This window comes from Spea bombifrons, chromosome 2 (genome assembly GCF_027358695.1).
Source record: "Spea bombifrons isolate aSpeBom1 chromosome 2, aSpeBom1.2.pri, whole genome shotgun sequence".
Classification (NCBI taxonomy): domain Eukaryota; kingdom Metazoa; phylum Chordata; class Amphibia; order Anura; family Pelobatidae; genus Spea; species Spea bombifrons.
Window position 1 is genome coordinate 93,425,000 of NC_071088.1, and position 15,878 is coordinate 93,440,877.

At 42.8% G+C, this 15,878-nt stretch overlaps 1 protein-coding gene and 1 pseudogene across 1 annotated transcript; one reads left to right on the forward strand and one right to left on the reverse strand.

Moving 5' to 3' along the window:
• The first annotated feature begins 263 nt into the window (after positions 1–263).
• LOC128473765 (acrosin-like) lies at positions 264–2,212 on the forward strand. Its single transcript, XM_053456004.1, has 5 exons — positions 264–368; positions 749–947; positions 1,311–1,576; positions 1,681–1,826; positions 1,949–2,212. Exons 1-5 carry the CDS (start codon positions 299–301, stop codon positions 2,210–2,212), a joined length of 945 nt encoding a protein of 314 aa, XP_053311979.1. The 5' UTR covers positions 264–298.
• A 6,985-nt stretch (positions 2,213–9,197) lies between these two features.
• LOC128473766 (coagulation factor VII-like) overlaps positions 9,198–15,878 on the reverse strand; it is a 45,353-nt pseudogene continuing 38,672 nt past the window's right edge.

The window sequence follows — 15,878 nt, forward strand, 5'->3', positions numbered from 1 at the left end:
ATTGCATTTAATGATCACTATTTGTATTATGAAAGCAGCAAATTACTATTTTTTATTGAATATGATAGAGAAGAAGCAAATGTATTTTTAATTTATTAATATTATGCAGTTTTGTACTTGTATGTGATGTATCTATTTTTTTCTTGCATTGATCCTTAATGTGTGTCTGTGATTGGCTGAGATTCATTTTGTGATCTCGTAGAGGATTCTGCCTTGACAATGTCATAATACACACAGGTACACATATTCTGTACAGTGTGTGCATAAGATGACAGCTTTTTAGTGCACAGCACTAACCATGAAGCTGTTCCTAATTGGATTTATTATTTGGGCTCTTTTCATTGTTTCTGAGAGCTCTGAAGATGGAGGTGAGTTTATTACAGAGAATTTGGCATCAGAAGCTTTAAGGAAAATATAAGGCAGAGATTGTTACCATTAACATTGCAATTTATGGATGTGTTATAGTTTTATAGCGTATTCTATTATAATTAACTGTTTAACCCACCTTCCATCCTTTGTACTAATTTAAACAGGTTGTTGCCTAACTGTCAAGTAGATTTAAATCTCACATATTTAATAAACTGTGTATCCTGGATTATTCATATTCCGTTAATACCAATAAACTCAATCTTACTTTATTCTTTGAAAATATAATGGAGTAGCTTTAACATACGTTTATTTTTTGTGTGTTATTTTACTTTAAACCAAAATCTCCTGTTTCTCAAATGTTTTGTCATTTCCGTTTCAGTCTGTGGAAACAGACCCCTAGTGCAGGATTTCCGTGGCTCCCGCGTGGTTGGGGGAAAGGATGCGGAGCCCGGTAACTGGCCCTGGACAGTGAGTATCCAGGAGGAAATCGACAAAGAGTATTTTCATTTATGCGGAGGTGTCGTCCTGAATCCTTTGTGGGTTCTGACAGCTGCCCATTGTTTTAAGAATCTCAGCAAGTAAGTAACTTAATTGTTTTATGGCAGAAAATGCAGAATTAGAATGGTTTAGGAGACAGTGGCCAGTGCATATTACATTACAACTAACTGGAATCTTTTAATAGAAACATTTAACATAAATCCCATAATCAGAAACCTAGTCATCTATTCTTTAGGAGAAACCGTGGATATGCTTATTTCCTGAATATATATGCATGCAAAATATATACACAACTATTTTGGGGGAAAGTCAAACCCCTGACTTTATGTGGGGGCTCGTTCCTTTATAACATAAACAAACACAGCATGTGTTCTGGTTAATATGGTGTTTATTAATGCTTGATAAAGTAAGATAACTAATAAAATTTACCTTGGTTTATTCAGTGAATATTTTTCCTGGAGACTTGTGTTTGGCGCCAACCAACTATCACAGATTGGGGCAAAGGTTCAGATCCGAACTATAAAAGAAAAGATTCAGCATGAGAAATACGATCCTGAAACGGAAAGCAACGACATCGCTTTGCTTAAGCTGAACAAGCCCATCATATTTGACGACTACACTCAGCCAGCGTGTCTCCCTGCCAAACAGGCGATTCTGAGTAAAATGGACGACTGCTACATCGCAGGCTGGGGTGTCCTTGAAGAAGGATGTAAGCATAGCTTTATCCGTAGATTTTGTCCATTTGTAGGTTTCTATTGGTCCAAAGATTTCTGAGGCCAGCTCTGCATTAAATAACTCTTTTTTTCTCTTCAGCGACTGAAGCATCAGACATCCTCCAGGAAGCTCCTGTGAACCTGATTCCAGTGGAACGCTGCAACCGCCCAACCTGGTATAACGGAGCTTTGGGTAACTACAACCTCTGTGCTGGATATGAACAGGGAGGCATCGATAGCTGCCAGGTAAGCCAGTTTTCCTCCTAGGCAGTACTTCTTTTATAAAACTGTGCCGAGGAACAGCTGGGGAAATGGTAATTATTTGAAGTCTTTATTAAGGAATGTTTTATTTGCTTTGAATCACGCAGGGTGACAGTGGTGGACCTTTGATGTGCAAAAAACACAAAGCCAAGTTTTACACTGTGGTTGGTGTAACCAGCTGGGGCTCCGGCTGTGGCCAGAAGCAAAACCCTGGCATCTACACCTCGACCCAGTTCTACCTCGAGTGGATCTTTAAACACATCAACAACGAGAAGAAACCTGCATCAAAATCTCTGAAGATGAAGGCCGCTAAAAAAATCTGGCCAAAATTAGCCGAAAAACTCAGCAAAGCTGGCAAGAAGACCCATTAATTTTAGGGTGCTCCAGAAATAGAAGAATCCATCAAATCTGGGCCATCTCCTTAACAAGAGAGAATAACATGTCAGCGATGAGCAGACTTGATTGTATAGATTAGTAAGCCAATAAATAGAAAAGCATCAAAAAGGTGTGTACTTGTGATGACTTTAGAATGCCCTGGATATAGTTTATTTTCTTGAATGTGTATTGCTAAGGACTAGCTAGTGTGTATATAAACGTGTACGGAATTATAGCCTACTTTTTTAAGTGTCTGCATAGCCACACCCAAGAAATTGTACCAAATTTACAGTATATATATATATATATATATATATATATATATATATATACACTGTTATATATTGCCTTTTTTTCTTCATGGCACTACCACCAGCCTGAACCATACAAGACAGGATGGATCCATGCTTTCATGCATGGGCGTAGGAACCCCTAAAAATCTGGGGGGACAGCATTTTCCCCCATCAGATCCCCACTTTCACCCCATCTCTCACACTATCTACCCCCTCTCCCCCTTCTCACACTATCTACCCCCTCTCCCCCCCTCTCACACTTTTTTACTTTCTACCCCCTCCCTACCCTCCCTTCTCACATTATCTACCCCCTCCCTACCCTCCCTTCTCATACTATCTACCCTCTCCCTACCCCCCTTCTCACTAGCTACCCTCTCCTTATCACCCCCTTCTCACTGGCTACCCTCTCCCTACCCCCCTTCTCACCAGCTACCCTCTCCCTACCCCCCTTCTCACTAGCTACCCTCTCCCTACCCCCTTTCTCACTAGCTACCTTCTCCCTACCCCCCCTTCTCACTAGATACCCTCTCCCTATCCCCCCTTCTCACTAGCTACCCTCTCCCTACCCACCCCTTCTCACTGTCTACCCCAGGGGTGTCCAAGTTTTTTCTGCAGTGGGCCACTTCATCAGAATTGTATACGTGCGCGGGCCGCACTCATTTTTCACTGTGAGAAAATATGGCCTTTAATAAAATATACAGATTAAAATAAAGTAAATGACACAAAACCTTTACTTTTCCTCTTACTGATTTCTGGGCCTAGAAAGTTTTGTGACTACTATCACACTATCACACTCCTATCATACTCAGGCAGCCAGTACATGCTGGTACAGGGTGGCTGTAAGTGATGTGCCCATATTGCTGGCAGCATCAATACACAAGGGGGGCAGCTAGCTAGGTTTCAGCATGTACTGGCTGACTTGGCATGATAGGAGTGTGATTGCTAACAGCAATCACAGTCCCATCATGCCTAGGTTCCAGCACTTACACATCCATGCTATCACACACACACTCATTCATTCATATACTCATTCATTCACAGATTCATTCCCTCAATCACGCATACTGATTCAAAGACCCTCCCCACCCCCTTACCTGCACTGCAGCTCCTCGATGCCGCTCACAGACTTCAGCAGGGGGCGCGGCCTCCCTCTGCATTCTCTGGTAGTGCACAGAGGAAGCAGGATGTGATGTCACGTGATCTCTGCTGGATTCCGCTTCCTCTGCAGTACAGAAGACCCTCCCACAGGTAAGTAGCAAGGCTCTTGTTGTAGCAGGGCTCGAGGTGCGGACCGCGTAAGATCGGTTGCCCTGGCTGCCGATCTTGCGGGCCGCATTTGCGGTGTTTCTATTGAGGGAGGGGTTAACACATCCCGGGGGGATTTTTTCATTATCAGTCCCCCCCCCCCCGCATGAGTTACTGGGGGGGATCTGTCCCCCCGGTTCCTACGCCCATGCTTTCATGTTGTTTACGCCAAAGTCTGAATGTTGCATCTGTGGTTGAGACCATCAGACCAGGCATCGTTCTTCCAGTGTTCGATTGTGCGATTTTGGTGAGCCTGTGCAAATTGTAGTCTCATTTTCCTGTTCTTAGCAGACAGGAGTGGCACCTGGTATGGTCTTCTGCTGCTGTAGCCCCTCTGTTTCAAGGTTCGACGCGTGGTGCATTTAGCGATGGTATTCTGCATACCTTGATTGTAACTAGTGGTTACTGCCCATTCTCCGCTGACCTCTAAAATCACAAAGGCATTTTCGTCTACACAAGTGCCACTCATTGGATATTTTTTTCCCTTTTTCGGACCATTCTCTGTAAACCCTAGAGATGGTCCGTGAAAATCTCAGTAGATCAGCAATTAAATAGGTGTACTAATAGGTGTGTCATAAAGTAGCCAGTGAGAGTATATATACTGTATATATATATATATATATATATATATATATATATATACACACAGGGCTGGTGCAAGTATTTTTGCCACCTAGCCAAAACATAATTTTGCCGCGCCCTGGCTCCACCCCCACAAGCCCCCCCTAACTAGCCTTAAAAATTTAAAAATGCAGAATAACAGGATGTTGCAGAATCTTGTAATACCTTTTTTATTGGACTAACTGTATTTTGCATTCATATATATATATATATATATATATATATATATATATATAAGTGATTACACCCCTCACATTTTTGTAAATATTTTATTATATCTTTTCATGTGATAACACTGAAGAAATTACACTCTGCTACAATGTAAAGTAGTGAGTGTACAGCCTGTATAACAGTGTAAATTTGGTTTTCCTCTTTCCACTTAAGAGTCCTCCCTTAAGTGGAAATGTCCAAATTGGGCCCAATTAGCCATTTCTTCTCCCTGGTGTCATGTGACTCGCTGGTGTGCGTGTTGAATGGGGAGTAGGTGTGTTAAATGTGGTGTTATCGCTCTCACACTCTCTCATACTGGTCACTGGAAGTTCAACATGGCACCTCATGGCAAAGAACTCTGAGGATCTGAAAAAAAGAATTGTTGCTCTACATAAAGATGGCCTAGGCTATAAGAAGATTACCAAGACCCTGAAACTGAGCTTCAGCATGGTGGGCAAGACCATACAGCGGTTTCACAGGACAGGTTCCACTCAGAACAGAGTGCATATAGAGCATGTGACAAAAACACAAATTAAAGCCATAAGGTCTCTATTTTGGATAGATTTGTCTATCTTGTTATCTTGTGTATTCATTATGAATGCCTCAATGAGATTTCTTCCTTGGGTTTCAGACAATCAGAGGTTGATAACAAAAGGGTAGAAAATGAAACAAACAAGATAATTTTGATACACTTTATTTCCAATGCTGCATTTTCATACTTTAAGGTTTAAGGGTAATTTATAAAACTTTTGGGTAGCGTATGTCCCAATCCAGCCAAGCAGAAAGAAAATTCCAAGTGTTTTAATATACATCATATGCAGCTGAAATTTAATTTGCTATATACCGTATTTGCTCAATTGTAAGACGACCCTGATTATAAGACTCAAAAGAAGATTCAAATCTGAATATTAGTTTATGAAAAACAGAAAAAGCTTCAATATAAGACGACCCTATAGGAAAAAAGTTTTACCAGTAAATGTTAATTCGTGTAAACTATGTGAACAATTTTTTTTTAATAAAAGCTATAATTGAGAAAAATATTTTGTTTTTATTTCCTTTTTTTTTCAACCTGCCCCCCCCCAGTTACGCACATCTGCCCCCTGGCTTGCCATTCTGCCCCAGAAATGCCTTATACCCCCTATATGCCACTGTGCCCCATGATATGCCTTTTAACCCTCTAAATGCCACTGTGCCCCATGATATGCCTTTTTACCCCCTATGTGCCACTCTGCTTCCAAAATTGCCTTATACCCCTATATGCCATTCTGGCAGTTAGGGGGTTAAAGGGCATATTATGGGGCAGAGTGGCATATAGGGAGCTATAAGGCATTTCACAGAGCACTCTTCCTCCAGAAATGACTTATGCCCCCCATTTAACACCCCCCCTCCTCCAAACTTACCGGAGCTTCTGAGTCCCCGGTGCGTAGTCCGGGCAGCGTGTAGAGCTCTATGCGATTCGCGTACACAACTTCCCCTGCAGGCGGGAGGAGGTGCGCTTAGTGGCGGGGGTTGTCTGCGTCCATCGTGCAGACCTTCCCCGGCTGTCAGAGATCACGGGGAACTCTGACAGCCGGGGAAGGTCTTCTCGATGGACGCAGACAACCCCCGCCGCTAACTGCACCTCCTCCCGGCTGCAGCGGAGGTTGTGTACGCGAATCACGTAGAGCTCTACGCGCTGCCTGGTGCTTAGTCCGGGCAGCGTGTAGTGCTCTACGCGAATCGCGTAGAGCTCTACATGCTGCCCGGACTAAGCACCGGGGACTCAGAAGTACCAGTAAGTGGAGTGGGGAGACAGGAGGATCCAGGTCCCCTGTATCGCTGCGGAGGATCTGGATCTTAGTCTCATAGTCAGACCTAGTTGAGGTCTGATTATAAGACGACTCCGATTATAAGACGAGGGGTCTTTTTCAGAGCATTTGTTCTGGAAAAAACCTTGTCTTAAAATCGAGCAAATACGGTAAGTCTCACAGGCCTTCCCAAATAACAGATACTAATTCTTGGATGTTTATTCTCCAATTAAAATTATATCTTTGTACTATTCTATACCAAAATACAATGTACAATGAGGTGACCAGATTTTTAAAATGAAATCCGGGAGACATTTTTCATTAAATTGGCAAATGATAAAGAAATTATTTCAAGCATATGTTCTTCAAACTATATATGCAGTGTATTTGGTATGTGTTTATGAAGTGATTGAATGATATATACAGTATTTCTAACATTTTGTCCATGACAAAAAAAAACGTCTTAGAATCTTTTGGGCTGAGGATTAAAATAGACAGAATCTAAACTCCTCAGCATCTATATGTACTGGATAAAGATGACATCGGTGCTAGGCAGATAATATAGGATAAAATCTTATGTCATGGGATTGCGAGAACATCACTACACTAAAAAAAGTCATCCTACACGGGACGCCTGAAGCCACAATTTACTGCCACTAATCCTTTTCAATAATATATACAAAAAAGTATATGAAATAACACAGAACCTTTACTTTTCCTCTTACTGATTTCTGGGCTTAGAAACCACACCAGGACAGGCTCTGCCACACCAAGACACAAACACACACACCAGGACAGGCTCTGCCACACCGACACCCAGACACACATACCAGGACGGACTCTGCTACACCAAGACCCAAACACACAGACCAGGACAGGCTCTGCCATACTGACACCCAGACACACACACACACCCACACACCAGGACAGGCTCTGCCATACTGACACCCAGACACACACACATACCAGGGCAGGCTCTGCCACACCGATACCCGGAAACACACACCAGGACAGGCTCTGCCACACCGACAACCACACACCAGGACAGGCTCTGCCACACCGACACACAAAAACACACACCACTTCAGGCTCCACCACATCAACACGTAAACACACACTTCAGGACAGCCTCTGCCACGCCCAAACACATGCACCTGGACAGGCTCTGCCACACTGACACCCACACACCAGGGCAGGCAATGCCACACCGACACACAAAAACACACGCAGGACCAGCTCTGCCACACTGATACCCAAACACACACACCAGGACAGACTTTGCCACACCGACACCGAAACACACACACTCTGCCACACCAACACCCAAACATGCCAGGACAGGCTCTGCCACACTGACACCCAAACACAAACACACCAGGACAGGCCAAGCAATAACGAAGCATTAAAAAATTTATTTTCTACACTGCTTTATCATTAACCCCCCTTTTATAATTTTGCCCCAGCCAGGCCTCCCTTTTGTGTAAACACCACCCACCCACCCTTGTGTATTGATTTATGTGATGCCCCCATTTATACCCCTCTTAGTATTGATTTATGTGATGCCTACCAGCCAACCCCCCTCCCTTGTGTATTGATGCCCCACCCCTTTTGTATTTAGCCAGCCAGCCAGCCAGCCAACCACCCCATTTATATTTATTTTGTAATGCCATAACCCAGCCAACCACCTTTTGAATTATTTATTTTTTAATGATGTCCCTAGGCAATTCTTCCTCCACCTCCCTTGACTATGGGTTCCTCATTTTTGGAATACTTTCACTTTTCCTTTTTTTTCCTGTTCTCCTCCTATGTAACAATCCTCACATCTTGAAAGGAGTGGGACAAATAGCCTCACTGACACACTGCTACTGGGCGGCACGGTGTGTGCATGCCGACCCCTCCAAAATTTAGTAGGTGGCTGGCGGAGGCATTCTTAATGCCGCTTTGAACCTTGTGGCCACACGATGGCCGCTCTGAATGTTGGTCTGCCAGACTACAGACAGGCCGGCCGGGAAACTTCCCAGTTTCTTGGTGGGACAGTTCTGCCCAGACATAAATTGGTTACCCTATCTATCTATCTATCTATCTATCTATCTACTATTGGCATAGGCGTATTTTAGAACTTTCCAGGCCATCTGGATCTGTTCTGGGGGAGTGTCATGCCCCATCCAGGGTGCGGAGATGCATATCTCTGGTTTTTCCCTGTTTTGCTACAATCCATTCCTGGATTTTCTTTATGCTCTGTCCTGATCTTCTGATTCTTTGATTCTAGCCCTGCTCTTTGTTTCAGCTTCCGTTTCTTTTATAAGTTGTGTCCCACCCGTTATGTTTCTCTATTTATGTCAGATCTAGTGTGTAACATGTCCCGGTAATGTTTGAGGGCCGCTTTGCTCTGGCCCTGTACATGATCCTGACATGTTCGTTATTTGCACCCACTTTTAGATTACAGGTAATATGACCTTCATGATGTATATATATATATATATATATATATATATATATATATTACCATGGTAAACAGCACCTACACTAACCCCAACTCCATTTTTTTGTGAGAGTTGCTGATTGTCGGCTTATTCCTCATCTGACGCAGATGACTGTTTGCACATGCAAGCTCCTGTGTGTAACAGAAACACAACACGTTCCACAGAAAGAAGTTTAGCCTTTTATTAAACTTGGTTAACGGATCACCATATGGTTGAAGGCACATTTAAATACTTGGTTGATATACTTGGTTTGCTATATTTCATTATAGCAAAGACTCAATATGAGTATACATTTATTTTTAATGTACACTTTTTTCATTGGGATAATAATGACTTTGGGGTTATAAGAAAATTAATTTCTATTGGAATTCAATGGTTGTATGGTAGTTCTTGGTTCTGAATAACTTGTTTCATTCATATGATCCTGTAACCAGTCAATATACATGGACACTCTGGTGTAAACACCATATTTGTCCTTGCTTGCACATCCTAGTCCCCAGCTGACAATACCAGTGAGGAAAAATGTATCCTTATACTTTGTGGCGTGTGGCCCTCCACTGTTACCTTTACACGCATCCTTGGAACCATCGGTGAAGCCTGTACAAAACATCTTTCTTGTAATATTTATATTAGTCTGCTGGATACAATCTTGTGTCTTCACTCTGGGCAGCTGTACTTTGTGCAATATGTCAGGGGTTACCCCACCCTCTAACAGGCGACCCCATCCAGTGACTGTTGAATACCTGATGGACATCAGCTCTTGTACAGCAAACCATCTTTCAGGCAAACATAATGAAACCACATAGTCTGTATAATTAACTGGATGATCCATTTTAAGTAGAGCTATATCATTGTCATAATTTAAGCTTTTCCCAATATAGTTTTCATGTACTATGATTTGAGATATGTTCCTCTCTTGTTCTGTACCTTCAGCTTCGCTCAGTTTGTGTTCCCCTAAAAAACAAAACACAACACAAAACCGTGTCCCATTTATCTACCACCCTCTTGGTAAAGTAAGACTTCCTTACAAATGATACCCAAGATCTACCAACGTCCACTTTGATGTGCACATGGGTAAAGGCTATGCCCGCTAGGCACAGTGCTCCATAGTGTATAAAGACAGGTGACAAGTGAGCTCTCATCTCCCAACCGGTGCATGGAGCATGGAGAGCAATATACCCTTGGTTATGTGGGTGCCGCCTACCAAGAGCTGCTCTCTAGACCTTGTTGGCTTAGGCCTGTATACACCACTGAGCTGGAGAACACTGTGACACTCTCATATCCAGCAAACATTCTGGGATCCGGGGGAGGAAAGAAAGACAGGATTGTCCTTCCTAAAAAGAGACACTAGGGTGGTATGCAGTAATACAAAGAATACTAATCCAGTTAAATAAGGCTGAATGTTAGCCCTTTTAGTAACAGCATTGGACATAGACATAATCAGTGTCTAGTGATTTGGAGATCACACATGCAAATACCACCACTCTCTAGTGAACCAGAACAAATGGTCACCCTATGAGACTGGAAGAGCAGGGAATTCATAGACGAGAAATCTGTTTGCCTTTTTGAGTCAAGGAGAAAATTTTCAAAGTAACTTAATTAGGGGTTTTTGCCTTTTTTTAGATCAAGAGTAGGAAGGTTACCTAGAAGGGTTGAACTTGACGGACTTTTTTCACCTTATTTACAATGTTTACTATGTATCAGTCATATGTGAAGCAACTCTTTTTTTTGTGATGCTCTTATAACCAGTGGAGACTCTAGAAACAATACATAGGGGGGGCACACAAGATACCACAGTCAAACTGGGGGGGCATTCATAATTTCCAAAAGTAATGTGCTATGGAATTATACTTTTGTTATTGGGCTAAAATAATACTTGATCATTCAAGATGGGAAGCCTGAAGCCACAATTGAGTGCGACTAATCCTTGAAATAAATATTATAATACAATAAATAACTTTTCCACTAAATGATTTCAGGGCCTTGAACGTTTTGTCCCCTGAAGTCCCTACAACTTCAGGAGGGCATTTTATCTCTGGATAAATATACATTAAATAATTCCTACTGTAAATTAAGTGCCAGGATTGTTAGCAATCACACTCCTATCATGCCAAGTCAGCCAGTACATGCTGGTACAGGGTGGCTGTAAGTTATATGCAGACCCCATACTGCTGGCAGCATCAATACACAAGGGGGGCAGCTAGCTAGGTTTCAGCATGTACTGGCTGACTTGGCATGATAGGAGTGTGATTGCTAACAGCAATCAAAGTCCCATCATGCCTAGGTTCCAGCACTTACACATCCAACCAGTAAATGCTGGAACCTAGGCATGATGGGACTGTGATTACTGTTATCAATCATACTCCTATCATGCCAAGTCAGTCAGTACATGCTGGTACAGGGTGGCTGTAAGTGATGTGCAGACCCCATACTGCTGGCAGCATCAATACACAAGGGGGGCAGCTAGCTAGGTTTCAGCATGTACTGGCTGACTTGGCATGATAGGAGTGTGCTTGCTAACAGCAATCAAAGTCCCATCATGCCTAGGTTCCAGCACTTACACATCCAACCAGTAAATGCTGGAACCTAGGCATGATGGGACTGTGATTGCTGTTAGCAATCACACTCCTATCATGCCAAGTCAGCCAGTACATGCTGGTACAGGGTGGCTGTAAGTGATGTGCAGACCCCATACTGCTGGCAGCATCAATACACAAGTGGGGCAGCTAGCTAGGTTTCAGCATGTACTGGCTGACTTGGCATGATAGGAGTGTGATTGCTAACAGCAATCACAGTCCCCTCATGCCTAGGTTCCAGCACTTACACATCCATGCTATCACACACACATTCATTCATTCATATACTCATTCATTCACAGATTCATTCCCTCAATCACGCATACTCATTCAAACACCCTCCCTACCCCTTACCTGCACTGCAGCTCCTCGATGCCGCTCCCAGACTTCAGCAGAGGGGCGCGGCCTCCCTCTGCTTTCTCTGCTAGCTTCCGCTTCCTCTACGCAGTACAGAAGACCCTCCCACAGGTAAGTAGCAGGGCTCGAGGTGCGGCCCGCGTAAGATCGGTTGCCCTGGCTGCCGATCTTACGCGGGCCGCACCCTTTCTCTCCTCCGTATTAAAAAAATAATAATAATAAAAAAAAAGAAGGGATTTAAAGTCGCATTGCGACTTTATTCCAAATTCGGCAGGGGGGCAACAGGGGGGGCAAGGATTAACCTGGGGGGGGCAATTGCCCCCCCTTGCCCCCCTGTAGCAACGCCACTGCTTATAACCATTGGTAAAATAGTTTAACATACTTATTCTGCAGTTTCAGCTAAATGTAGCCAAAGCACAGTTATTATTTGTGTATATTTTTTCAACCTAAGAAATATACTGGTACATACTCACCAAGGACAACAATTAGTTTTTTCATGATAGCTGATTTTACACAATGAGCTGCAGTGACAATTCAGTTTGGTGCTACTAACGTCCCGCCACAGATGAATGTTTATCTGTGAAAGAGCACAGCCTAAAAATACAGGGGGCTTAGGTCTACATGGGGCTTAGGATCAGGAAAGCTACAAAAGGGGAACAAGATAGATGAATAAGATACCTTTTTAGGTTAGAAAAAGGAACAGGGTTATAGCTGTAGAAGGACCAGAGTAGGAGGCAGAGCCTGTCTCCTGGTGTGTGTGTGTGTCTGGGTATCAGTGTTGCAGAGCCTGTCCTGGTGTGTGTGTGTGTGTGTGTGTGTGTGTGTGTGTGTGTGTGTGTGTGTCTGGGTGTCGGTGTGGCAGAGCCCTGTGCTGGTGTGTGTGTGTGTTTGAGTCTTGGTGTGGCAGAGCTCATCCTGATGTGTGTTTCAGTCTTGGTGTGGCAGAGCCTGTCCTGGTGTGGTTCTAGGTAATCTGCATATATTATTGAAAACGATTAGTGGCACTAAATTGTGGCTTCAGGCGTCCCGTGTAGGATGACTTTCTTTTTTTTAGTGTAGTGATGTACTCCAAATCCTATGACATAAGATTCTTTCCTATATTATTTGCCTAGCACCGATTTCATCTTTATCCAGTACACATGGATGCTGAGAAGGTTAGATTCTGTCTATTTTAATCCTCAGCCCAAAATATTATAAATCTCATGAAGAAAATGTTAGAAATAATGTATATATCATACAATCACTTCAGAAACAAATACACTGCATAAATAGAAAATATGCTTAAAAAATATTCTATCTGAAAACAGTATTTCAGTATTTTTTTTTCCTGGGTACATAAAATGACTGAAACAACTTGTGATTTGTATTTAGAAACACCCCCCGAGTACAGGAATACCCCATATAAATGGGCAGGGCATGTCTCTTTGGCACTGGAACATGCGCATTTCAGTTTTCAAACATGGAATTTTGACAGATCAGTTTGTTGAGTCCAGGTCTCACCTGGATAATATTTTTTAATCAGATTACTTGTAAGCAGGACTGGCCTTAAATGTTCAGACGCCCTGTGCGGACTACTCCTCTGGCAGCCCCCATCCCACAAAAAGGAAGTTTTAATTAAAGTGCAAACAATACAAAAATGTATGAATTGAAACACTGGTAACAATAATATACATTTTTTAAAAGGAAAAAAACAACAGCTTATCTTTGTAACAAAAACATTTTTTTAAATATTGAAAAAATTGGACACCAGAAAGCAGTTCCTTGGGCCCCGCTCTACGCTCCGTAGCATGCAATCACTCCCTCCGCTCCCGCACCCAAAATATTTGCCACAAATATTTGCCACAGTGACTGCAGATTAGGGGTTGACTGTGAGAGTCAGTGCAGTCTTCTCTCTTTCTGACCCTACCGTGAATTTGAGTGGTCCTCTCCCCAATAATCATCGGGAAATTTCCCGATGGGCCGGTTGGTCCGTCGGGCCGGCAAACCAACATTCAAAACAACTGCCTTCTTCGTCCGCAGGCGCCTTATAAGGGGCCGGCGTGCACGTACTGCGCCCCCCAATGGCCGTGCCTCAGCACTTCGTTTCACATCTTAAAAGGGGTGGGACGAAGAGTTGAGGCACAGCTATTGGGCGGCGCAGTGTGTGCAGGCCGGCCCCTTTAACTTCATGAACGCTGGCCTCCACCCACTGCCCTAACCGGACACCAGGGAGTCAGAAGCAGTGGTAAGTCGGGGGGGGTGTGTTAAATGGGGAGCATAAGGCTTTTCTGAAGGCAGAGTGCCCCATGATATGGCTTTTAACTCCCTTTATGCCACTCTGCCTCTAGAAATGTCTTTTAACCCCTATATGCCACTCTGCCTCCAGAAATGCCTTATACCCCCCCTTTATGCCACTCTATCATGTCCCATGATATGCCCCTGGCAGAGTTCAGAAGCCTTTCTGGATAGGCTGAGTCCCTCCTTTCCACCACGTTTTATGTAAGCTGCAACCAGCCCCAGGTACGTGTGTGTATGTGACTGTGTGTGTATGTGACTGTGTTTGTGTGACTGTGTGCGTGTATGTGGCTGTGTAAATCTGCTCTTGTCTGTTAATAGAGGGGATAATTATCTGAAACTGCTCATTTGTGTAATGATTGCATGCATATTAATATATAAATATATATACTTATGTACTGTAGATAAGCTTCAATGAGTTAGGGGCACTGATACTTTCTCATCTCTGCATTTGACCCATGGCACCAATGTGGAATTAATAACGATTTGGGCCGGTCTTAGTTTACAAACGCGTCTTGCTTGGGCCGCTATTTTGCACAGAGACGACCTGATGAAGATGCATTTAGGTGGTTTGTGAAGCTGCTATTTTTATTCTGTTGACTGATGTGCAAATGGAGCGCTCTGGACTTATATTGGCATTTATAATCCAAAACTCCAAGAAAAACATGGCCTACAGCTCACCAAATCAGTATTGAGCATGAGAAGTAAACAGCAAGCAAGAAAGCTGACAATGTTCTGTCTAAAGTAGGTCGAAGCCAGCAGCAGAGACTTTTCTATAACTGGTTGATATGAACCACAAAACTTGTAGGGCCCATCAGACATGCACTTCTTATCTTATCTTATAGGATATTCTTGTTTCATCTTTCATCTTGAACCTTCGGCTTCTCTCCAACTTCTTGTTAGTCTCTGACAATTTAGAGGAAAAGATATGGATTGGAGTGTTGGTGATTACCAAGGACTACTCTGCTGGCAGTTACTGCCCAGTAATTCTACTAATACATGCTTAAGTCATAGATATCTCACATCTGAAACTAGTCATCAATGTATCAATGATACTTTTGCACTATAATAACCTTATTAACAGCCAGGTCACAACGGGATCTAGAATAACAAGATCAATATCACTATAATTTCATTAGATTTTTTTAATTTAACTCTATACATTTGATTTAAATAGTGCTTATCAGAAATGTCACATGACCCTCTTTTGTTGTATTAATTTTTGATTTTTGTTTACAATTAATAATGAGTCAGTAAAGCATTACCAGTAAGAGCAGGAGCCATTCCCAGCACCCAGACACCAGGTAATGGCGCTCCGATAACCATGGTAACTGAGATTTCACCCTGTGGTAGTAGGGTGGCAGCAGGAGGGGTGGAGGGGTGCTGTTTTATTCAGCCATAGACAGCCAGAGCAAAATGCACCTGGGATTAGAAACCTACAAAAAAAGACACAGGTATAGGGGCGCATGTACATGTAGGGAAGAAAGTAAAAATAGAAATAGAAGAAATAAAGAATATTTTATTTGTAAGAGCCTGTATGTCATCGGTATTTTGTGAGTGCATTCACTACACATTCACACTTTATCATTTTTGATTTGATATATTGCACTATTATTTTTTACTTTCTTCCCTACATGTACATGCGCCCCTATACCTATGCATTACTCTGTACCTGATAGATTGATTGGTCATCTTTGGTTGGCACTGGCTGCCAGGGGATTGGGGATCATATATGAACGCATTGGAAGAAACTTCT